General features: G+C 45.3%; 3 protein-coding genes across 4 annotated transcripts in view; 2 read left to right on the top strand and 1 right to left on the bottom strand.

Moving 5' to 3' along the window:
* The window catches only part of LOC119195416 (bifunctional protein GlmU-like), a 1631-nt gene extending 660 nt beyond the window's left edge, over positions 1 to 971 (top strand). The window contains exons 2-3 of the mRNA XM_037450342.2: positions 27 to 218; positions 292 to 971. Of these exons, the coding sequence (XP_037306239.1) occupies positions 27 to 218; positions 292 to 534 (435 nt within the window). The 3' untranslated portion in view covers positions 535 to 971. The remainder of the gene's footprint in view (positions 1 to 26; positions 219 to 291) is intronic.
* Positions 972 to 2540: 1569 nt separating this feature from the next.
* On the top strand, positions 2541 to 19771 carry xrn2 (5'-3' exoribonuclease 2). Of its 2 annotated transcripts, XM_037449604.2 has the most exons (31): positions 2541 to 2754; positions 3168 to 3295; positions 3528 to 3639; positions 3845 to 3956; positions 4151 to 4209; positions 4338 to 4427; positions 4521 to 4593; positions 4674 to 4724; positions 4808 to 4965; positions 5089 to 5163; positions 5302 to 5435; positions 5868 to 5925; positions 6019 to 6126; positions 6206 to 6250; positions 6757 to 6891; positions 6985 to 7029; positions 7935 to 8029; positions 8992 to 9127; positions 10442 to 10549; positions 11085 to 11174; positions 11257 to 11329; positions 12012 to 12095; positions 12197 to 12294; positions 12516 to 12595; positions 12677 to 12733; positions 12984 to 13052; positions 13308 to 13436; positions 14333 to 14448; positions 17183 to 17246; positions 18199 to 18400; positions 19514 to 19771. In XM_037449604.2, exons 1-31 carry the CDS (start codon positions 2680 to 2682, stop codon positions 19574 to 19576), a joined length of 2922 nt encoding a protein of 973 aa, XP_037305501.2. In that variant the 5' UTR covers positions 2541 to 2679; the 3' UTR covers positions 19577 to 19771. The 2 variants fall into 2 exon arrangements, with proteins under 2 accessions (XP_037305501.2, XP_037305502.2); XM_037449605.2 differs by lacking the exon at positions 6985 to 7029.
* A 43-nt stretch (positions 19772 to 19814) lies between these two features.
* On the bottom strand, positions 19815 to 22011 carry nkx2.4b (NK2 homeobox 4b). The gene is given in 4 exon segments (XM_037449607.2): positions 19815 to 21028; positions 21030 to 21046; positions 21544 to 21735; positions 21853 to 22011. Coding segments are annotated over 4 exon segments (972 nt in total). The 5' UTR covers positions 22010 to 22011; the 3' UTR covers positions 19815 to 20422.
* Positions 22012 to 24880: the final 2869 nt, after the last annotated feature.

Raw genomic sequence — 24880 nt, 5'->3', positions numbered from 1 at the left:
TTATAATATTATTAATATTCTCCCAGAATGCAGCAGGAGGCGGCTCGGCCCTGCAGGTCCACGTGATCCGGGTCGGTCCGGGTCAGGAGCTGTTGGGATCTCTGCAGGCCTTCGTGGACGAGCGGCGACTGCGCGCGCCCTTCATCATCACCTGCGTGGGCAGCGTTACCAAGGCAACGCTGCGTCTGGCCAACGCCACGGCAACCAACACCAACGAGGTACCTGAGGCGGAGAAATATATGTGTTGAACTATTCATACGATAAGAGATGGTTGATGAATACATGTTTAAGGTGCTCCACCTCAGCGGACGCTTCGAGATCGTCTCGCTGGTCGGCACCTTGAACCGGGACGCCCACCTCCACGTGTGCCTGTCGGACGGGGAGGGGCGGACCGTCGGGGGCCACGCGCTCGGCGACCTGGAGGTGTTCACCACGGCCGAGGTGGTGGTCGGCGAGGCGTCGCAGCTGCTGTTCACCAGAGAGACGGACGGGAAGACCGGCTTCCCCGAGCTCCTGGTTCAGCCGCGCCAATAAGGAAGAGAAGAGAGCGCCTCTGGGGGGGGGTTTCCAACACGGGGGTCGGGGCCCTCCGAAGGCCCACCAGATACGCGCTAGGGGTCGTTATTTTGTATTCATATTAATCAAATCTTCTCATTTAGATTCAGTTATTGAGATGAAGACGTCTGAAAGGTTTCGATAACGCTGCTCCATCCACTGGTTTCATCTAGTGGTTTATTTGTATTTCATAACTTCTTACAACTTACAACATGATTGATGACTCTCTTGTGCAACTGGAGTTGCTTTTGTCATCTTCATTATGAAATCAGCTACTTAGCTTTAGCATAAGACCAAAGCGGAGTGTTTTTTATGTTAAAGTTTCTAAACGGAAGCAAAGTTCATTAGAAGAATAAATTCTCACCTGACTTTATCTGCTCTGATTTTTCAAAATAAAAGTGTTCCCCGTGTGCTTCTGTTTTATCCAAGAGGAGTATTTTTGCACACCTGAGTTTTTTGAAATATGAAAGTTGCTCACCGAAACACTCTTTTCTGATCTTCCTGTGGAACGTTCTGGATTCTGCAGCTCTGGACCCGTCAGATATTGTATTTTTTCAGCTGTGGTTTACATTCATATCAGAGGTCCACAAAGGAAAGGCCTCTCTCTCTTTGTTTGTCCATGAAGGTGTTTTTGTCCACGTTGCACCTTTTGGTAGGAGGAAAACCTACGAGTAACATTTAGAAATCCACGAGTATCAAATGACAACGAGCTTCAGGTACAATGAAACATACAAATGATCAAATCAACTCGTGACCTCGCCGATGGTCCCGTCTTACTGGTTTGAGTCCATGAAGACGTAATTACCCTGAGCCTCCTCTCAGGTAAGTCTCCTCTCAGCTGAGCCTCCTCTCAGGTAAGCCTCCTCTCAGGTGAGCCCCCTCTCAGGTGAGCCCCCTCTCAGGTGAGCCCCCTCTCAGGTAAGCCTCCTCTCAGGTGAGCCTCCTCTCAGGTAAGCCTCCTCTCAGCTGAGCCTCCTCGCAGGTGAGCCCCCTCTCAGGTGAGCCCCCTCTCAGGTAAGCCTCCTCTCAGGTGAGCCTTCATTGAAACAGATTTCGCTCAATTAAAGCACTTTGCCCGTCGCCTCGTCCAATCAGTGGACTCACTGATCCAGTTGCTGTGTAGCTAACCGACGAAAAGGCAACAATCCGCCTTCATGGTGGAGAGTCTTTGTTCCTGCTGTCGATGGGCAGGAACTTACTGGTGGAACTCCACCAGCGGGGGGCGCTCTGCCTCTTCAGGTCCCCTGAGTGTCGCAGGAGATGAATTAAAGAAGGTTCGCTTTGGTTTCCATCAGCTGTTTGCTCCTCTCACTTCTCAAACCGCATGCACAGCATGAATTCAGAGCATGCATCCTCTGTGTGGGGAGAGGAGGGAGGGGGGGGGGCAGGGAGAGAGATGTTTGTGTGACTCACATCATGTCCTCCACTCTCCCTCCTCTATACCTGCCGCTCTGGTGTAAATATTAAAATGGCCTCGTAGTTGTAGCTGTTTTCCATCAGCAGCTCTTTGCAGTAAAAACACTGCGGCTCCCCCTCCCCCCCCCCCCTCCTCTGTGAAAAGTTATTACCCTTAAATGTGATGTTGCATTGCCTCTGTTCAGAGGAACATAATGTAACGTTTGAAATATTTTCATTATTGTTGGAATTAAAGTATTTTTATAAAACTAAGACAATCAATCTGCAAGCGTTCTTTGTAACAATGTTTTCTTATGGTTTTTGAAAGTAGAACATTTATATACTTTTTATGATTTATACGAGCATAATTTTTCCAAAGTAGTATTCTAAAAACGTTTACTTTAATTACAGGTATTTTTGTACAATGTAGTAGTTGTACATTTACTTAAAAGTAAATGATATAATTACTCCATCCTTTGACAATGTACTTCAGACTTGACTGCTGCAGTACCGCATGCGGTCGCTGGGGTCGCTGTGTTTTTCCGGAACGCTCCGGATAAAGCCGAGGTGAACCGGAAGCAGTACTTAAAGGCTATGGCCAACAGCATGTAGCCGGAGCCCACTCGTTCACAACAAACCTCGAGTTTTAATTTAGCTATTTTAACTGTTTTTCTCAAGACATCATTTATAATTTTTTAAGTGGCTGACAGATAAACGATTCTACCGGAGATGGGAGTCCCGGCGTTTTTCCGTTGGCTGAGCAGAAAATATGCGTCAATAATTGTGCATTGTGTCGAGGAGAAGGTAAGTGGTTAGCATGCTAGCTAGCAACCGACAACGTCGTTTGCGGGAAGACTTTAACGCGTGATTTCTTATTCCTTTCATATATTTATACCAGTTACAGACCGATATGCGTCTTCCGCGTTGTTGTCGCGTGTCGTTCGTGTGTTTTCTTTGGAGTTTGGGACGTTTATAGCCTCATAAATGGAAGTTCGTGGTCCGTTTGGTGAGATTGTAAACAAAACTACGCGGTTGTTTCTTCCCGACAAACAATCACGTCTCTTAGAGAATAAAACAATGACAGTAACATCTAAAATCCGATGTGGAGGAGGACGTGTTTCTGTATGTGTGGAATGTTTGCGACGAGCTGACTGATGAAGCTTTAGTGAGGTGTTCAGTCAACGTCTTCTCTGTGTGACTCGTCCTTTTCTCTCCAGGGTAAAGAATGTAATGGAGTTCGTATCCCAGTGGATACGACCAAGCCGAACCCCAACGAGGTGGAATTCGACAACTTGTACTTGGACATGAACGGGATCATTCACCCGTGCACACATCCAGAGGACAAGTGGGGACCTTTCTCTGTTTAACAGTCTGTTTGTTTCTGTGATTCAGTGGTTTTTGGTCACAAATATAAAATAACGTGAAGATGTCCCATTGGTCTCTAACAGCTTTTAATGCGTTTGGGACATGAATCAATAAATAAACACGCCGGTGCTTCTGAATAACGGTCATTAGATCAGTATCATTAGAATCCGTCCTGTAGTCTATTCAGACTGATTGATCTCTGCTGTCCACAGGCCTGCTCCCAAAAACGAAGACGAGATGATGGTCTCCATATTCGAGTACATCGACCGTCTCTTCAATATTGTCCGTCCCCGGAGAGTTCTCTACATGGCCATCGATGGCGTGGTGAGTAGCGTTCAGCCATCCTCCAGCTGGGGGGAAGTTTGGATTAAATTAATATAAAGCTTTCTGTGAAGTCTCCTCTTTGATCTTATTCTAATTCATCCTTTCTATTCCTAATAGTCTGTTATTTGTATTAATGTAGGCAGAGAAACTGGCTTGATGACCGAGTAGAGATGACAATAATAAATGTCCCGTTCACCTCCACCAGGCTCCTCGGGCCAAGATGAACCAGCAGCGCTCTCGGCGGTTTCGTGCCTCAAAGGAAGGCGTGGAGTTGGTGGAGGAGAAGGATCGCATCAGGGAGGAGATCCTCGGAAGAGGTGTGTGATGCAGAGTGTCTGTGTGATGCAGAGTGTCTGTGTGATGCAGAGTGTGTGTGTGATGCAGAGAGAGAGAGAGAGAGTGTGTGTGTGTGTCTGTTGACTCGACCCTCGGATGGTTGTGGACATTTGTTGTGTGATTCTCTTTCTTTAATATTAACCCTTCATGTAACCAAACTTTAATTCTTTAACAGGAGGTTATCTTCCACCTGATGAGATTAAAGAGAGATTTGACAGCAACTGTATCACACCAGTAAGTCTAGTCAGTCTTTTATATTCATTACTTGTAAAGGTTGGTGCGGTCTCATCCGGTTTATCGCTCCAAGCTAAATAAAGTGTGTGTATATGTATTAATTAGGATTTGGCTTCCTTTGCCTGCAGGGAACAGAGTTCATGGATAACCTGGCTCGGTGTCTTCGGTACTACGTCGCAGACCGACTCAGCAATGATCCGGGATGGAAGAACGTCACGGTGAGGGAAACCTTACACGCCTTTATTTTTTGTGCATTTTAATCCGTTAATCCGTGTTTCAGTCACTAAGCATCAGTCGTCTTTCTTCTCCAGGTCTTCCTGTCCGACGCCAGTGTTCCCGGTGAAGGGGAACACAAGATCATGGACTACATCAGGAGACAGAGGGGTACAGCTGACCGACATGATGATCAATAACTACAACACTCACAAAATATTCGGCCTGACGTTTGTTTTTCTCTTTGGCAGCTCAACCAAACCACGACCCCAACACGCACCACTGCCTGTGTGGAGCCGACGGTAAGCCGCCACGCATCTAACGTGTGAAAGAAATGTTTGAATGGAACACAGACTAAACGCCTCCTTTCTGTCGGGTTGATCAGCTGATCTGATCATGTTGGGCCTGGCTACCCACGAGCCGAACTTCACCATCATCAGGGAGGAGTTTAAACCCAACAAGCCCCGCCCCTGTGCGCTCTGCGGACAGATGGGTCATGAAATCAAAGACTGTCAGGGGACGGCGAGAGAGAAGCAGGGCCAGGTGAGCTGATCTTAACTTGTCAATGACACATTTATTTCGGTCATATTTGGAAAATGTTATTGTTTCATCCATTTTTTTTTCTAACCAGAAATTGGTCACAAATGTCTTCTTCTCCTCTTTCAGCACGATGAGTTTGCCGACTCGATGCCGGTGTCTGAGCAGGAGTTCATATTCATCCGGCTGTGTGTGCTGAGGGAGGTGAGATGTTCATCATCGGTGGAAATCAATTGCATTATTGCTGATTTAAAAACTAATGCTGTTCCAACAAAGTGTCATTGAGTAACCGTAATAATTGATTCTCCCTGTTTCCATGGCCTCTAATCAATGTGTGTCCAGTACCTGGCCAGAGAGCTGACCATGGCCAGCCTGCCGTTTCCCTTCGACTTCGAGAGGAGCATCGACGACTGGGTCTTCATGTGCTTCTTTGTGGGGAACGACTTCCTGCCTCACCTGCCGTCCTTGGAGATCAGGTGAGAGTCGGGCCTCGTGTTTTTAAGCAGAAAGCTCGCTCCGTTTAAATATATACTCGTGCTTTTACACATTTGTTCCTCTTCTGCATACGGACTCAATCATTTATGATTTTATAAACCTATAAGACTTCGCAGGACATTAATGCCACGTTAATTCACTGAACGAGGCTTTTAGCATCGTCCAATCGCGGCACAGTTCACACTCTCTTGGGGCTTTTCACCTGGAGGCGGCGTGTCCACACGGCCATGTGACACCCCCCCCCCCCCCCCCCCCCCCCCCTGACGCGATGCGTTTCAGGGTCAAACTCCTGCGTTACTTTATTACAAAGCTTTTACTTTGAATCTACAAAGATCCAGATACGTGGCCTTCAATGAAGTGTCTGTTGAATGTCCCCCCCCCCCCCCTTTGTCCCTCACCTCTCTGTGTCTCAGGGAGGGAGCCATCGACCGGCTGGTCAACATCTACAAAGACGTGGTGCACAAAACCGGAGTGAGTTTCACAGCCAGTTTCTTTCCTTTGTTTTCCCTTGTCGTGGGTAATCGGTCTGTTTTTAAAGCCCCCCCCTCTGACGGCGTGTTTCAGGGCTACCTGACGGAGAACGGCTACGTCAACCTGGAGCGGGTGGAGCTGATCATGCAGGCGGTGGGCGTCGCCGAGGACAACATCTTCAAGAAGCGCAAGGAGGACGACGTGAGACTCGACTTTGTCTGGAAGTCACAGAATGACGTTCTGCTGAATAACATTTGAACTTCCTGTTTCCTCTTTCTAGGAAGGCTTCAAGAGAAGGATGAAGGAGAAGAGGAAGAGGATGAAGGTGAGTGAACTTCTTAATTTGTTTTCATTTAAATGGCAGCTTAATGTTAATCGAAGATGATTTTTAAATACCTGTTACCTGTGTAGGAACTAGTGTTACTGCAGAGGGACCATGAGACAGTCCTGCATAGTTCTTTAAATATTTTATAAATCAAAACCAGTATTTCATATTTGACAATATAGAAGTTTTTGTTTGTCCAAATAATGAAATTAAAGTATTGTTACAGCTTTTATTTATTAGGTTTTCTTACCCTAGTGATCAGATAAAATCAAATATTTCAATATTCATACTTAGAATTAATTAAATGTAAGATTAACTTAATATATAATTTACATTCATTGATAATCCGAACAATTAAAGATTATATGTGATTGTGATGATTTATTTCCTGTTTGTATTATATATATATATTTTCTGTTTTTGTACTATCTGGACCTTGAGTCTGTAACAAAGAGTTGATTGATTGATTGATTGATTGATTGATTGATTGATTTCCCTCTGTGTAGGCGCAGGAGCAGCGAGGCCCCGCCTACATGACCACGGGACAGTTCGCCCCGCAGGCCCTCGGGAGGAGGGACCGACCCGAGGCCGTCCAGAACGCCCGCCATCAGGCCTTCGACATGCGGATGCAGCACAACAAGGTTCGGCCCCTCTGGAGCTCTGGGTCTACAAAAAGTTAATTAGTAATAAACTGGCAGACATTTATTATCCAAAGTGTTTATTCTTTACTTCAGGATGCTGCTCAGTCCCTGAAGGCCTCCATAAAGAACGGTGGCAATGTGAGTTAAACGTTTCATTAAAACATGAACCCGTCAGCCAGAGGAGTCCTGGTCTAATTCATGACCAAATATCTAGTAAGAAATGGACAAAGAGCCTTCAGCTGGAAGATGAGAACCATCCTCTGGTGTCTCTGGTAACCATCAGGCACCTTTAGGGGTGTAATATTTAAGCTGCTGTCAGGACTCTGATCTGCTCCTGTTTGACTGTCCGTAGTTCAGATTCACCAAAGTCACACAAACCAGTGACTCAGGTGGAAAACTTGAACCTCTGGATGTTCACACCTGGACTTGTGTGCTCCGGAGGGTTTTCTTTGTGTCGGTGGAGCATGAAATAACCGTTCTGCACCGTTCTCCCCCATCGGTGGACGGAGGCTTCTGTCGTCCTTCAGCTCTCAGCCGCCCACGGACGCCTTTAAATATGTCTCCATTCAGCAGGCGGCCGCATTAGCACATGAATGAAGAATGACACAAAGGCTTTGGGGAAGATTTCCATTGGTTTCATTTAAACAGCAGAGTGGATGCAGTTTGATATTCTATCAAGCTCTCTATTCCTTTGTGTGATGAATATATGTATATAATGTTAAATCCTCACTCTATATTTACTATTACAATAACTGCTTTTCTTTGTTTTGTGACTAAAAACTGTCACTTAACAATTAATTGGCTAGTTTCTCCATTTTTGTCACAGATTGGGCTGATTTATTTCTATAAAAATTGAAAAAACACTAAAACCAACAGATATTCTGGCTGTATAAAGTTATTTTATTTATTTTAGAATAATTTTATATACAAAGATGTCTTATTTTTGAACCATGTTGTTTTGCGACCTGACCTTTTAAGTGGAGGTGACCTGTGATGGCGTTTGTTGGGCTTTGATTTGAATCCTCCTGGGTTTCGCCGTGCAGGCGTCGGCGGGCCCGAGCGGCGGAGCCGACGCTCGAGGGACGAAGAGGAAAAACGAGGACAGCGACAGCGAGCCGGAGCCAGAAGACAACGTCCGGTAAACCGTCCACGTCGTTTCATTTCAGGGTTCTGAAAGCGACGCCTGCAGAGATCTCCCTCCGTCAGGTGGAGGCCGTCCTTTCAGTCCGTCATGACGGGTCGCATCAGTAGTCGTATTTAAGAGAAGCTCTTTAACAAAAGCTCTTCAATCTGATCCATTCTCTGGCAGAACCTGACCAGCAGGGGGCGACTCTTCTGGTCCCTTCGATGATTTATTCCCTCAGTAAACATGAGCTCATGGTCTCAATCTATAGTTCCAAAAGACCAAATATTTTAAAACCCTTATAAAAAAAAAAAAAATGTCTGGAATAATTAATTCGGTTCCTCAAAGATTTAATGGTTAAAAATATTTCGACACTTGATGTGCAGCAGGCTGAGTAGTTCATGAATGTTCAGACGAGCCAAGATCTCCACCAGAGAGAATCGCTCATTAATGACACACACACACACACACACACACACACATGCCTCTGTGCGTGATTAATACGGAAAGCAGGAATATTCCAGTAAATTCCTCTGACGCACTCGTCCAAGCCTCTAAATCCTGGTGGTAAATTTCTATTCATGGCGGCAGATGCTCGGCCTCCTTTAGTTCTGCAGAGCGAGGAGTCGAAGCCGCTCAACTGGACCAGCTGCACCTTTGTTTCTTCTCCTTCATCGGATAGACTTTAATACGCAAACGCATCGTTTATTGTGTGATCGACAGACGACAACTTATCAATATTATGATGGAATTTCTTTTTTAAAACCCTGAATTTGTCAAATTTAAACAGTTTGTGGCTACAGACATTTGCTTACATTTTGTGCTTTTATCAATCATTGTACTCCACTTTCCTCATTTAAATTCTGGATTGTGTTAAACACCTGAGCTCCTCTGACGTCGTGATCGATCGACGTGACGATGAATCAAACGCTTTGATTGAACTTGGAGTGAGAACGTCTCTATTGACTTTCCTTCAGGCTGTGGGAGGACGGCTGGAAGCAGAGGTACTTCAAGAACAAGTTCGACGTGGACGTGTCTGACGAGGACTTCAGGAAGAAGGTGGTACGCTCCTACGTGGAAGGTCTCTGCTGGGTGCTGCGCTACTACTACCAGGTACCACGCCCCCCTCCAACAGCTGTGAGCTTTACAACCCGTCCTCGTTCCTCTCAATAGAACCAAATCTATGAAGAGAGGTTTAAAATAATAAGGAAGCTGCTGCAAAGCTTCCATTGAACTGAACCAGATTAAATGGTCTCAGGAGTCGTCGATGTTTGTGGTGCAATGATTCAATAAAAGTCGTCTTTTATTGTTGCAAAATATAGATCTTTTATCTGGAAGTGAGGCAATCCGCTGCTGGGCCCTCTTCAGGGGCTCTGGGGGGAGGGGGGGGGGCTTTTTGTGAGCTGTCTATATGCACGGCTCTGTCGACTCCTCGTGTGCACCCAGCCCCTCACGGGGGCCCTTCTGGAGGAATTCATTAGTGGGGGGGGGGGGGGGGGGGGGGTTAACGTCACGTATCCGAGCCGCAGCACGGAGGATTCAAGAAGGTCTCAGTGGAGACGTGGATCTTTTTAACAAGTCTTCTCTGAATTAGAGCCGTTTTCAAATCTTATTATTAATAAAAAGGACCCTGATTCTTAAACCTTCCCAAACCACCACTTTCTTTCCTGAATACATGTTGGCAAAGTTGTATTTATGTAAATACTTATTCGGGCCTCCTAATTCAAACAGTCGTACACCGATGTTTTAATGCCACGAGACTAGATGAACCAAAAGTTATTTTGGGGGGGGGGAGAAACACTATAATAATCAATGAAGACCAACTGTATTTAAAGGTTAATTATAACGAATTTCTTCAGATCAAATCTGATTTAAATGTTGTAAAAACAAGATCATTAAAAGTCGCCAACATTCATTTGTTGAATATTCACAAATGTATATATTTCTCATTTTAGGAATAATTCTTCTGGACGTTTTGTTGGCGTCACATTGACTTAATCGATCAGAATGATAATTCATCTATAACAGAACTATTGATCAGCTTCAGTCTAAAGCAAACTGACAAGGTCACCAAGGTCACGAAGGACTTTTGTCCTCCAGGTGAAACATTTAGTCGCTTTAACATCGATGATCCGTGAGATCAAGCTTTTATTCTGAAGGCCTCGTATCATGTGAATGAGTGAAGGTGGATTGTGGGAAGTGAACAGCCTTCATTATTATGAACTTATTTAATTTTAAGTCTGAAAGTTACTTCTCACCCCCCCGATTGGGATTCAGCCCCGTGGAGGTTTTTAAATGTCACCATTAGTCCGGTCAGATTTGATTTTAATCTTTCTGCGGGTGGGGAGAAGGGCAAAGAAAAGCTTTTATTTTTATTTTCACGGCTAATACTGGACCTGTGTTGGTTTGTCCCGCTTGGATCTGCAGGGCTGCGCCTCCTGGAAGTGGTACTTCCCGTTCCACTACGCGCCGTTCGCCTCCGACTTCAAAGACCTCAAAGGGATGTTCACGGACTTCGAGAAGGACACCAAACCGGTGAGAACGGAGGAGACGTTTCTGCACGTCTAGCCGTTTTAAATAAAGGTTTGAGCTGGCAGAGTTCCAAAGGAATGTGACCTTTCGGCCTGAACAGTTGTGGAGATGAAGTTAAATCTCAACCTCACGGTGGTGGAAGCGTCCCTCCTCCGCCGATCATGTGACTTCCTGTGGCGCTTCAAAAAAGATCGTCCCTGCAGCTCTCTGCAGGAAAGGCTTCAGCTGGAATGTAGTGATGGCCATTGAATAATGGCATCAGCATTTAGATTGAAGCCCCCACTTGGAACACAAAGGAAGTGCAAAACAAGATGGAGCTTTTACATGTTTTATGTAAATCAACATCCCAGCACAACATCCCTTAATTACATCATTGAGATCCCTTCAAATGATACATTATATATAAAATAAAGGTGTTCTACATGTTTACATTCTGTCCTGCATGACAATAAGGAGTAAAATCTTGTTTTAATGCAGATGAAACCTGGTTGAATCGGAGTGACTCTTTTAAATGACTCTTTCATGTTGTCGTGGGCAGTTCAAGCCTCTGGAGCAGCTGATGGGAGTGTTTCCTGCCGCCAGCGGCAACTTCCTGCCAACCACATGGCGGAGCCTCATGAGCAGCCCGGTGAGCGTCGGGTGCAGCAGGCGGTCAGGTGGTGCAGCCGATTCACAGGTGGTCATGTTTCACACTACTTCTTTCTGTGCAGGATTCCCCCATCATCGACTTCTACCCCGACGACTTCGCCATAGATCTCAACGGCAAGAAATACGCCTGGCAGGGTGAGTCAAAGCTTCACGTCCTCAAGCTGCGTCCTGTGTAGTGACCAGCAGGGGGCGACTCCTCTGCTCCCATAGACGTCTATGAGGAAATGACTCTACTTCTGTGTAGTGACCAGCAGGGGGCGACTCCTCTGCTCCCATAGACGTCTGTGAGGAAATGACTCTACTTCTGTGTAGTGACCAGCAGGGGGCGACTCCTCTGCTCCCATAGACGTCTATGAGGAAATGACTCTACTTCTGTGTAGTGACCAGCAGGGGGCGACTCCTCTGCTCCCATAGACGTCTATGAGGAAATGACTCTACTTCTGTGTAGTGACCAGCAGGGGGCGACTCCTCTGCTCCCATAGACGTCTATGAGGAAATGACTCTACTTCTGTGTAGTGACCAGCAGGGGGCGACTCCTCTGCTCCCATAGACGTCTATGAGGAAATGACTACTTCTCTCTTGATTTTTTCCCTCAGTAAACATTGTAAACATGAGTTTATGGTCTCAGTCTCTAGTTTCAAGTCTTCAATACAGCATGATGTTCATTTAGTGAATGATGGTCAAGCAGAGGAAGCTTTTTGGGGCGGGGCTACAGTGATTGACAGGTCTCTACCAGCGCCAATACGGCCTCGTTTCCTGATGACCCGATTGTGGCACACAGAGATGTTAAGTTCCACTGTGTGCTCTTATTTTGAAGGTGTGGCCCTGTTGCCCTTTGTGGACGAAGCTCGGCTGAGGGCGTCTCTGGCGGACGTTTACCCCGACCTCACGCCTGAGGAGGGTGAGCAACGACCCCCCTCCCTCCCTCCCTCCCTCCCTCTCTATCTCCTTGTTTTATCGCCCCAGTAACCGTCGTGTCTCTGTGCGTCTCCTCTGCCGCAGTGAGGAGGAACAGCCTCGGCAGCGACGTGATGTTTCTCCAGAAGTCTCACCCGCTCTCCGACTTCATCCACGAGCTTTACCGCACCGAGTCTCACGAGGTGACAAAACGCACAACTCCTCCACCTCTACTTCCTGTTCTACCTTTACGGGAAACGTAGTCTTTATGCTGATTAGTAGATTCATAACTCTGAGCTTGATCTTTTTAGTGATCTTGGTCCTCTCACAGTCAACGTTACGATTGATTGACTCGTTGCCCTGAAAGTGACAGCGTCTGTGTTCTGTGGACTAAACGCTGACTCCTCCCCCTCCGCTGCTTCAGGACACCGAGATCCCTGCAGAGCTCTGCCACGGAATCCAGGGAACATTGAACCTTGATGACGACCCAATTCTACCAGATAAGTAAGGAGGCGCCTGCCGTCACGCTGTCTCTCCTCTGCTCCGTGTTCTGATGGTCCTCTGGCTCTGCCGCTTGTCCCGCAGGCCGGTGGCGTCCCCCATCCCCACGCTGAGGGACATCGCACAGAACCACGCCATCGGGTAAGGAACATGTCAAGGAAGTGTCAGGAGATGTGAGGGTACATGTGGAGGGATGGATGTGTGTGTATACACCATCAATCAATAAGACTCATTTTGTTAGATACATTGATTACTTATTGGTAACGCCATGTTTGTGGTCTTGCCCTTTTCATGGAGAGGTGTTCAGCAGCACTTTAAAGCAGGAGATGGAAAAGCGAGCTAAAGGAAGCTTCTTTTTTGGTCTTCAAACTGATCTTCTTCTTCTCTTCAGGGTGAAGTTCAAAGATCCTCACTTTGCCAGCGACTTTGTGTTCAAGGCGGTCCTCCTTCCTGGAGCCAAGTGAGGACCTTTTCCTTTTGTCAAACTGCATGAATGAATATCGACTCTCCTTTTCAGGTTTTTCTATGTATTTTGCAGCTTGTGAATCGAACAAAGCCATCAGCTCAGAGTGTAAATGTCCTGTTTGTTTCATCATGTGAAGGTTATAATGACTCCATTTGCACGACCCATTTCCTTAAGGGAACATGGAGCTGCTTGTTAAAGTGTTCTCACGTTAGTCGTCAGAGGAGCTGTGACTGGTTTTCTCTTTCTCAGGATGCCCAACAAGGTTCTGAAGCCGGGGGACTGGGAGAAGGGGAACCGGGAGCCGTGGAGGCCTCAGCTGGGCTTCAACCAGCACCGGCAGCAGGCCCACCTGGACCAGTCGGGCTTCAGGGCCCTGGGGTGAGTTCCTCTGGAGGTCCTTGGTTTGACCTCTAAAGAGCTTCAACTGAGTCTCAGACTTTATCAGGTGAAATAAATATAATCAATGGGCTTGTTTTTGATCAAACTTTCCGCATCGAGCAGCACTCCGTGAAAACGAGTAAATACGGCGAGAAGGAAAATGACTCCATGATGCATCCAAACAATGACCTGAACCCACCGATCGCCGTGGCAACCGCTTAAGGCCCTTAAACCAACCGATGGGGCCTTTTGCTGGTGTTTAATATCCCGACAGCCGATGAGCTGTCGTCCATAAGTTAGTTTGAGGGTTTGAGTCTCCTCACAGCTGCCTGTCAGCCGGGTTAAAGGTGGAAACGCTGTCTGCTGATTCTGCATCACGCCCGTTTAACATGTAAAACGTGTCCGAGGCTCCCCATTAAGCAGCCATCCTTGATTATGATCTAAGCTCTCTCTCCTCCACGCGTTATTATCATCAAGGAAATGTGAATAATTGAACATCTGGCTCGGTCCGACTGGAATTCATTATGCACGGATTTGAAGGAACCGAATGGATTCCAATTTTTTTTTTCTGCTTAACTAAAGTCATTAATTCAGTAATTTCGGCAGTTATGTGACTTCATGGGTTGAAACCGGCAGCTGCTCAGAAGATGCAGAAGTATCACCAACCAGATGTCTGCTCACTTTAAAGCGTCTGCAGGAATAAAGGAGCAGTAGAAGCTTACAGGTTACACGCGCTTTATTTCAAACCGGGTCACAGGAACCCGGACTGTGACCCGGCACTAAGGCGAGACTCCTCGCGATGCGTGTTGATGGTCCATAGTAGCAGGTCTGGACCCTAGCAGCTGGTCTTCAGGTTCCCACACAAGAGTCTCACGTCACAGCTTCTCTTCCTGCAGTCACAGTGTGAACCGGAGCCGCGGCGGAGGACAGTACAGCAACGCCCCCCCGCCCAACATGTACCAACGGGGGAACTACCGGCCTCCACACAGCGGGGGCCACCAGACCTTCCAACGTAAGAAACACGCCGATTCCTGAGGGACACATGTGTGATATTTGGGTTGGTGAAGGCGTAGACCTGTCAATCCCACTAAGCCCCGCCCTAAAGCACCCCCATGCTTTATGGTCGGTTTGACTCTAAATGGACCATCATTCACTAAATGAACATTTGAGACCATAAACTCATGTTTACAATGTTTTACTGAGGGAATAAATAGACATTTATGGGAGAGTCGCCCCCTGCTGGTCACTACACAGGATGCAGCTTTAACCGCATTGAAGGTCGCTGCTGAGTTGAACTTAATAGTGCAAAAATATACATTATTTAAGTTTTAGAAAGCACTTCACATCGTAATCCCAATTTTGACATTCCTGCTTCCAAGGTTAATGACCTTTAACCCTGTGGAGGTTCATCCAGCCTGATGCTCAACAATAGAATCTCATTACAACTCTACTTATTATTCTGGTCCCAATATATTCACCATAATCTTCTTTAAAACGTTCTTCCCGTCTTGTTGATGATTATTAGTTATTTTGATGATATTGATTTCAGCAGATTTTCTAAACCTAAAGTTTTTCCTCATGTGATTTTTAGGGTTTTTAAAGTTCTGAACCTTTTGAATCGTTTTGGCTGCAGTCTTTTCTCTCTGATCCGATTTCCCCCCCCCCCCCCCCCAGCTCTGGGCTTTTGTGATTTTAGGAGGATGGGGGGGGGGTTAGTTGGGCTGATTAGGGTTGTGAGAGCTGAGGTAATGAGACAGTTGGAGTAGCTCTGCTGGACATAGTGCAGCCCCCCCCCCCCTGATAAAAGCATCCCGTGTGATGCGCTGTGAAGAGGGTTGAAACCAAAGTTAACTTCCCACTGGCTCCCGCTGGGATGTGTCAACACGCCGCGGCGGGGGGGCTTTGTGTGCCATTTAATAACCGGCAGGGGAGTCTCTGCTGGCGGCCATTATTGCCTTTGACATGCAGTGACACCAAATCTGAACTGGGGGGGGGGGGGGGGGGGGCAGCAAAGTAACGGATTGGTCCGGCGATCCGATAAGCCTCCAGACTCCCAAACCACTTGAGAGTAACAACTGCACATAATGGCTGCTCTGGCTGGGGGGCAGCCAGCGGATACACGTGAGCCCCCCCCCTCAAAAAGACCAAACCATCAGGACGACCTCACAGGCTTCGTCTGGTTTCTGCAGCTACAGAAACCTTTACTGGAGGTCAAAGGTCAACCCAGAATTTGGGCCCCCATCGATATCCAAGTGAAGGACGTAGTCAGAGATGATGAATCGTCCGTCTGACTTCCTGCTTCTTCTTCTTCTTCTTCTCAAATAACTGAGGCAGAGAGACGTTTAGTTGTTTAGTGCTGTTGTAATCTCCCCCCCCCCCCCCCCCCCCGCATTAATACAGTGTCCGCAGCATGTTTAGAGGATTTAAAGCGTAATCCTTTGTTGGCTCAGGCTGGAGGTCCACACACACCCACACACCCACACCCACACACACACAGAGTTAATTAAGCAGATTGACAGGTGTCCCCTGGTGATCGGGGGGGGGGGGGGAAGAGGAGCCGAGGGTCCGGGTTCTAATTGGAGCCGGCTGGGTGGTCCACTTGGAGTTTGTTGGCCGAGGAGATAATCAAACATAAAACAGGATGATGATGTCTGTGCTAATTGTTTCACTTTTGCTTTCAGCTGAGAGACGCTGGATTATTTTGTGTTTTCTCCCGTTTGAAGGAGTCCTTTTTTAGGCTTTAATCTTCAGCGGGTTGGAGGCTCCTCACAGAATAAATAGCTTTACATTTTATTCCAACTAAACTGATAAAGATCCACAAAGTGAAACTTGAGTTTCCCATTCTCTCGTTTCACGGTGCTGTGAGCTAAATGCTAACATGCTCACAGCCTTAGCATGTTAGCTCAGCGTGTTAGCGCGCTAAGCTAATCAGAAGCATGTGAACGTGTTCATGATGCTTCGTAGAGAATAAACCCTTAATAATTAAAAATGATGTTTCTATCATCCAAAGCGGCATCAGTGACATCTGGAAAGTATAGAATCTTATTTTTATTTATTTAAGAGAATCAAGTGATTAAAGGATCATCTGCGTAGTGACGTCATCTGAAGGATTGACCACAACTTAAACCTTTAATTACTGGACTTACTCAATAAATAGTTTGATTTCATGACTTCAGGCGCGCCCCCGCCCCCCCCCCCCCCCCCCCCCCCACATGATGCCACTGCTCAGATTGGTGTGATTGAAGGGTGGATTCATGAGGTCCACACAGAGACCAGAACCTGTTCTGAGGAAACATCACTGGCTTTGTTTAAGGAGCAGAGTTCTGCGTCACACGTTAGAAACACTTAAAATGGATGATTTCATGTTTAGAAAGTACGTCCACGCAGTACTTTGTTGTAATAAAACACACACACACACACACACACACGGCTGGCAGCTGGTCGTCACCATGGCGACGGTGGATCTGGAAGAAGCCGTTAGCTCCCATTTGATGCTGTTTAAGTGTCTTTGTGAAGCGATGGACTCGAGTACTCGAGGCGTCCACAATGCTGCCGCCTTGAATGCTGCATTTTCTGAACAAAAAATGCAAATGTGCTGCTAAACCCCCCCCGACCCCCCCCCCCCCCCGTTTATCATGACAACTGATCCGCTCTGACATGAAATGGTGGTTCTTCATGACGTCTTGGAGGTGAAGGCTGACTTGTTGGTGTCCGTGTTCTTTGTAATAAATCTTCTGTCCTCGTAGATTCTCGGCACAGCAGCTTGTTGGGGGGGCCGCCTCCCTTCCAGCAGCCCCAGTACCCCCCCAGGTGAGTCCCCGCCGCTTCTCTTCCCTTCAACTCAAACAGTATTTGGTCTCATTTAAACTGGTTTGTGTCCATCATGGGGGGGGGTTCTCTCTGTCGCTCTAAAACAAATTTGTCTCGAGGAGGTTTGTGCAGCTTAATGAGGCATCACTAATGCTGTTGGAGGCTGATTCTGCCCCCCCCCCTCCCTCCCCCCACAAGTCCTAATCAGGTTCAACTTTACAGGCCCATTGTGGCTGCTCGTCACCCTGGGTCACTGCTTATTAGGACCCACTGACAACAGTTTCTTTAGCTGCTCGGGACCGGGCCCAATGGGGGGGGGGGGGGGGGAGGAGGAGATTACTGGTTAAGTCCGGCGCTGGTCGGAGTGTGACATGGTTCAGTAATGAGGGATGGGGGGGGGAGAAAGAAGTTCCCTCTTTGTTGCAGGAGGACACTTTTAATATCACTGTTGCATATATTTTTTTTATTTATTTTTTTTGAGCCGCCTTGCTTAACGGGGGGGGGGCACATTATGTTAAAGAGGGAGAATGAGTTGATACTTTGGTCAAACGTTTCATAACTTATTCTCTTTTTTTAAAGTATTTTGTTTTAACTGAGAAGAGAAATGATTTAATGTAGATGTTACAAAGCAATGAATCATTAAAAGCTAAAAAGCTGCTGATGGAGACTTTTAGTTCATTAAAGACTGAAGGTCTGACATCAACTGTCCTTTAATCCTGATTCCCTTCAAAGTAAAAGCTTCCTCGTTAATGAAATCAAAGCTCGATGCTTTGAAATGTCCTCGTCGCTCTGAGTCTTCAGTTATTGAGCTTTGACACATTAGTCGGGATGTACTTTTCTTTCCTTCCTTCTTCCTTCCTTCCTTCCTTCCTCCTGTCCTTGAGGGCTCTTCCCATCACACAGGAAGTCCTCACATCTGCATTGCTTACAGCTGTTAATCTGCTGTCTCCAGAGAGCAGCAGGCGTACGGGGGCCGCGGGGGGCACGGCTGGGATCGGGCCGTGCAGTCGCAGCCGTCGGCGTACCAGCAGAACGCCAGCCGCGGGGGGGCGCCGCCGCCGGACGCTTCCTCGGGGGGGGGCTACCAGCAGCGCTTCGACGGACGCAGGGAGGAGTGGCGAGATCGCCCCAACAACCGGGGGCAACCGCACCAGGTAGGAGCCGCTCTCGGTTGCCATGGAGACGGCCGTTTTGTTTCTTTAATTCTGGTTCATCAGTTCAATCACTTTGTTCTTAATTTTATGGTCTCTTAATATATTGAAATATTAATTGAGTTGTAATAAAATAAATATCAGAATTGATCTTTTTTTTTAACCTTATTTTATCTGGAACATTTGTAAACAAAGTGTCAACTTGAGGTTGGTTTCCAGCTCCTCAAACGGTTGCCGATGGTAACCGTTACCAACCGCTGAGTTGTGGGCGGAGTCAGTTTCATCTTCAAACTGGTGGCCTGATTAAAAACTTTTGTAAAGTGCTGAGGTTTGAAGTTTGTGATGTCATGAAGGGGGAACCACCTGATTGGCTCCGTTAAAGTCCTTGAGTGAGCAAGTATTTTCCCAACAATTTACTGTTTTATAAGAAGCTTTTTGCTTTAAAACCACAAATACTTTCTAATCTAATACTTAAATGAGTAACTGAGCAGAAACAATGAAAAGGTTCTTTGTTCAAACAATTAAGTTTTAAATTTTCAAGATAAGAAACTGAACATTTTAGATGAACACACTCGCAGGCCGTCTTCTGATTGGTCCACAGCTACAACCTAAAAACAAGCATTTAAAGCAGGTTTTCATTGTTTCTCAAATTAAATGAGAAACTTATAAAAAAATAAATACTTTTTTTTAAGTTCATTGTTTGAATCATAAAATGTGAACAACCAGTAAGTTTTAAATAAACAACCAATAACTAAATAAATGTAATTCTCAGTAAGAGGTTTTAACTTCGTTGGGCCCATAATTAAATATTTCTCTTCAATCTGTAAATGTATATAATTTTTTCTTCTGTTGATGTTTTTCTTTAAACATAAAACAAGCCTTTGTTTTCAGGTTTAGTTTAAGGAATCTTCACTTTAATTCTTTGACTTAAGAGGTGTCATAATGAAATATTTTTGGTTGGATGAAGGATCAATGAATTAATGGATGTTTTTTTTGTTTTTTTTTTAATCCACGTGACGGTGCGAGAACGAAAATTAGAATATTTTTATTACGAATGTCAAATCCCTTTTTAAAACACTATTTCCTTTGTTCTAACTTTGGTGTCTTGTGTTTCAGGGCTACGGCTCCGGCAGAGGTTACCCGGCTCCTCCTCCATCCAGGAGATACAACTGGAACTAAACCAGTAATGTTGGACTTTCATGGGGGGGGGGGGCGATTTTTGGTTACGTGTCTTTTTTTTTTTTTTTCTTTAACGGCAAAGGGCCTGAAAAACTTGTAAAATACAAGTGCGTCAAGTACGAAGTATCTCGCTGTGTTTATTTTTCAGACCAATCTTTTAAGTGTTCACAAAGAAAATAAAAAAAATCATTGTGATGTTGGGATTATATTTTTCTTACAGTAAAGATTTCATGAATGTTTAATTATACTTTAAATTAATTCACAAAAGGAAAAATTATATTTTGCACTGCAGATAATCTGAAGTATTTTTAGTTTTTACTCAGTTTGTAAATCGTGCCATAATTGTTCCAAATATCATTTAAAAACCTGTGTAAATGCGTCAGACTCAACAAAACAAAAACATTAAAGTCCAAAATGAAATTCTTTTATTCTGAAAGACGTTGTGACAAAAGAATATTTACTGATTTACTTCCAATGAAAAATATTTCTCAATTCGTTTAAATCCAAACGGAGAAACGGCTGCACACTATTGCTTCACTTTCTTTTTTTAACTTATTGATAAAACCTCCATTCATTTAATTAGCGCTGCGCGTGACTGAAGCGCGGTGCGCGCGCCTCATCCTCAATATTCCTCGCGTGAGATTTGACGGTTTGAACGCACCAGCAGTCACATCCGTCCGTCACAAAAAGACCAATAAGTCCATCTGAAGAGGAAGCCCAGGCTCTAATGTGCAGCTTCGTGTCCGCGCCGTGTGGCTCGAACCACGCAGTGTCTTTTGAGTCCTGCGTGCGTAAAGGAACCAGAACTTTACGCACGGGAAGGAATTAAAAGCTTTTTGTCCTTTTTTACCAAGTCCTCCCGTACAGTAGATTGGAGCCGATCACGCTGCTCGTGTACTCGATCAGCGCCGCGTCCGTCTGCGTCATGTTGATGTGGCCGTGCAGTCCCAGCGGGGGACTCGGGGACAAGTCGTCCAGCTCCTCGGTGGAGGACAGCCGGCTCACCTGCTGCTGAGGGGGGGTCACCGCCATGACCTCCCCCGAGCTGCTCTGTCGGTTTCCCGTCAGGTCGGAGCCGCCGCCGGAGTCATTCCGGCAGGCCTTGGCGTTCTTGGGGAGGGCCGGGGACACGGAGGGGGGGGAGGAGGAGCGGCGGGTCGTCGCGCACGGGCCCCCACCCGCGTCGTGCTGCTTGTCCTTGGCCTGCCGCTTCAGCTTGTAGCGGTGGTTCTGGAACCAGATCTTGACCTGGTTCGGGCTCAGGTGGATCATCCCGGCCAGGTGCTCCCGCTCCGGGGCGGACAGGTACTTCTGCTGCTTGAAGCGCCGCTCCAGCTCGTACACCTGCGCCTGCGAGAAGAGCACGCGCCGCTTCCTGCGCGGGGCCGCGTGCAGCGTCACCAGGGACTTGACGGTGGAGTCCAAGCCGGTCACGTTCATCCCGGGGGGGGGGGCCCATGAATCTGGAGACTTAAAGGCAAAAAGATTCATTTATATCCTTTAATTATGTTGAATGAATACGTTATGAATTACATTCAGAAAACAAACATTACGTCCTTGATGAATCCGCTTAGAAATAATTTTTATATATTCTATACAATAACTGAAATATTAAATACACCCAAAATAATTTAATGAAACGATTAAACGTTTTGCTTTCAATTCTATAAATTAAACGTTTTAAATCTGCTATTGAGGCGAAAATATGAGCTATTTACTGTTTACTTTATACATCATTAAGAGTTAAAATATTTACAAGAATGGATTGTTGCCCTTTGTAGTTGCTTTGATAATCAAACACTGTTTTTAATGAATCCACCCATTAATCAAATAATAATTAGGTTTTAGTGCCTAAACTTGAAGTCTTAATCGATGCAGATAAAGGTAGAAAATGGGGCTTCAAAAAGAATTCCCTTAAACTCGTCCCATATTAGAAGAAGGCGACTTGTAACTGGAGCCCCTCTTACATGTCGGGTATCTGGGCTCCGGGTCTCGGTACCACGCCGCTGCGGCCCCTCCCCCCCTCGCCGTCTCCTGGTAGGACGGAAGCTCTCCGACGTTCAAGAACCCTCCGACGGCCCCGGAGAACTGCGGCGCCCCGTGGGGCCCGTGGTGCTGGTGCTGGTGCTGGTAGGGCCCTCCGGGTCCCAGGGCGGCTGCTGAGGAAGAGGAGGATGAGGATGAAGAGGCGGAGGACAGGTGGTGGAGGTGATGGTGGTGGTAGTGATGGAGATGAGGCTGCTGCTGCTGCCCCGGGTGGTGCTGCTGCTGCGTACCGGGCTGGGAGACCTGCTGCTGCCGGTAGGCGCCCACGTGGGACCCGAGGCTCCCCGCGGCGGGATCCATGGCTCCGAACCTCCGGTAGCTGTCCTCCATCGGGCTCAGGATGTCGATGACTGAGAAGGGGGTGGAGTGCTTCGGGCTGAAGGACATGGTGCGGACCCCCCCCCCCCCCTCCCCCTCCCCCTCAGTGCGTCCTGCTGGTCTGTCCGGCGGCTCTGGGCCTGCGTCCCCCTCCCTGAGAGACGTCCGGCTGATCGGCTGCGAGGAGGAGACGAGTTGGCCTTGTCCCGCCGGACTGGAGACTCCCTCTGCGCGTACGGGAGGGGGGGCGGAGGGGCGGAGCCCCCACGCAGCCAACAGGAGGAGGCTGACATCACGGAGGTGAGAAATCTCTCTGGAACTACTTTCCTGTGGAGGTTCTGACCCGCGGAGGAACACACGCGTTTAAACTCTGAGCTTCACTTTCTGCTGAATTTAATAAATGATTAAAGATGAGCTGGTTTTACAGGATTCATTTATTATATTAATGTTGGCTGCTGTGAAAAATTCATACTTTGATTTATTTGCGTGTTGGAAAACTTTTTGTAAAAGTTTTGAGGCCCAGAAAATATTTATTTTCTGTAAAACAACTAAATGTTCTCTATTATATAAAGGTTCTAAAACCATTTTCATTAAACTTTTACATTACGCTTTTACATCGATGTTGTAATTAAATGTATTAATCCGGATATTTATACCACATTTCGTAAAAGAATACTTTTTAAATCTGGAAACGCGCCATTGATCTTTTTTTCTTAAACCACAAGACGTAAATCTTTCATTTATTTTACATGTTTTATTTATTTTGAATATCTTGGTTTTGTTCTAAAACACCGGCAACATTTGAATTACATTTTCTTTTTAATGTATAAACTTAATTGTTTTGACTGAACTAAAAGTTAATTTAATCGGAGAAAAATGTTTTTTATATTTTCAAACTTTAATCAAATAAAAGTAAAAGTCAATCTAAACAACTTAAGGAAACTTAATTTCCCAACTTGTTTTTCTTCATGGTTTTTACTTCATTAAATGACTTTAAATTAAATTAAATGACTTTTTCCGGATGTTTGCTACTATTCTTTTTAAATAAGTCATAACAACCTTCTTCGGTTTAGCGTAAAGTCCAGCAGCCAATCACCTGCTGACCTGCTGCTGACGTCACTTCACGTACTCCGCGCAGGGTAGTACTTTTTGTCTTTCTTTCTTGCTTCGTCTCTCCGGTGAACCGTCGGGAGGAACCGGGACCTCCGCGGAGCTCCACCCGGTCCGCAGAGGGAGGAAACAAACCGTTTAACGGATTTAACGCGGATGGGATCCGGGTCCAGCTGAAGGAACGTTAACGGCACGTTATTATTTGAGTTGGTATTAACTGTATATAGATTATATTTCTACTGTATTCAGTTTAAAGGCCTCTGTGTTAATGTTTGAATTAATAAATTAAAGAGGCTCAAACAGAATCATGTCATTCAACTCTAGATAAATGATAAAGACAATTCTAACTACAATAACCTTTTATTGAACTAAATGACATCATCTTGCCCCCAAACTATCTGCCTCATGACGTTTCTAATCTCTTGAATCCTGTTTTGTGTTAGAATTAAAATATATAGTTATTTTCTAACTTGTTTTAAGTTAGTGAAATATTCCTGAAGGTACTTGATGTAATTATACAGACTAATTAGTGTCTTTATTGCTGTTTATTCACTTTTATAGAAACCTTTCAAAGCGTTATAATTCTCTCTAATTCCTCTAATGAATTAATTGTATACATAAATACACACATAGATGATAGCAACCTAATTCTATTTCAGCTTTTAAATACTAAAAGTCCTTATTTAGAGTATAGATTTATAGTGAGTTATTCATCTTTTTTTACATTATGTGGATGTTTTGAACCCTTAAATATTTTCACCATGACGATTTATTATAATCATTCTCAGGTTGAGGTATTTGTCAACTTGTATTCACATGATTTATTTTTCATTGAATTTTTTGAAGATTATAACTTTTTGTGGGACTAAATGTATTTGACTTTTCTTATGTGTAAATTCTAATTGTAGGTAAGCATTTCACTTAAAGATATTTTTACACTTTAAGGATTTTGATGACATACTAATTTTCTTGTGTCTTCATGAGATAAAATAATGTGACTATCAGCTTTATCTTAGAAAAGTACTTTTTAATGCATCCTCTTCTCTTTATTTTATAGAGTTGTCGGTTTGATAGACCGGTTTTAGACTTTTAAGGTCTACATTTATTTTATTTAAACCCATAAATGATCTCTTTAACCAAACATGACGTATTGGATGCTCCAGTTGTTCCTCCAGAGGTCGTATTCATGTTTAAAGGACCGTACGCAACATTTAAGGATTCAAGAGAGAAAATGTGTAGAAATAAATAAGCAGCTTTCTGCCTCCTCAAAGGCCTCAAAGACCAAAGACTGAAGACTTTAAACTTCAGAAATAATCCAATAATGAAGAGACTTCGGACTTGTTTGTGTGTTTTAATATTTGCAGTAAAAAGAAACTCGTTCCAAGTTGAGGCTGCTGGAGCTGCAGGATTTAGTTGAAATATTTAAACACGCACTTTTTAAAAAACTGTCCAAATTAAACTGCCTTTACAAACCCCTTTCAACTGGATTCAAGCCTCTGATCTGTTTTCTTTAATAAAATTTAAATCTGAGCCTGTTTTGTTTTTGTAAACTTCAGAAAAAGAACAAAAAATAAGATTCTGCTGTGACTATTGGCAAGCTGATTTTAAATAAGAGTTAGGATTAAAATAACTTAGTGGCTAAACTATAACTTTATTTAGACACAATTGGGCAATTCTTCCTCTTAATTTGAGAAAATCAAACGTTTTTTCCCACATTTTATTTAATCTTCAGGTTGCCTGCTTAGAAAAAACCAAATTATAAATTGATGTCTGGTTTAAATATTCTTCCCAAAAAAATGGTGAAAACCCCCTTTGCAAACCTCTGGAGCC

This window comes from Pungitius pungitius, chromosome 20, assembly GCF_949316345.1.
Source record: "Pungitius pungitius chromosome 20, fPunPun2.1, whole genome shotgun sequence".
NCBI lineage: Eukaryota > Metazoa > Chordata > Actinopteri > Perciformes > Gasterosteidae > Pungitius > Pungitius pungitius.
The sequence above is the reverse complement of the archived record's forward strand: the minus strand, read 5'-3'. Positions and strand labels throughout refer to the sequence as shown.

Excerpts from the sequence above, each read along its gene's own strand:
- xrn2 (XM_037449604.2), top strand. The coding sequence starts at position 2,680 with ATGGGAGTCCCGGCGTTTTTCCGTTGGCTGAGCAGAAAATATGCGTCA. Across the intron at positions 5,164-5,301 it reads GGCTGTGTGTGCTGAGGGAG|TACCTGGCCAGAGAGCTGAC; the intron begins GTGAGATGTTCA and ends ATGTGTGTCCAG. Across the intron at positions 12,295-12,515 it reads ACCGCACCGAGTCTCACGAG|GACACCGAGATCCCTGCAGA; the intron begins GTGACAAAACGC and ends CCGCTGCTTCAG.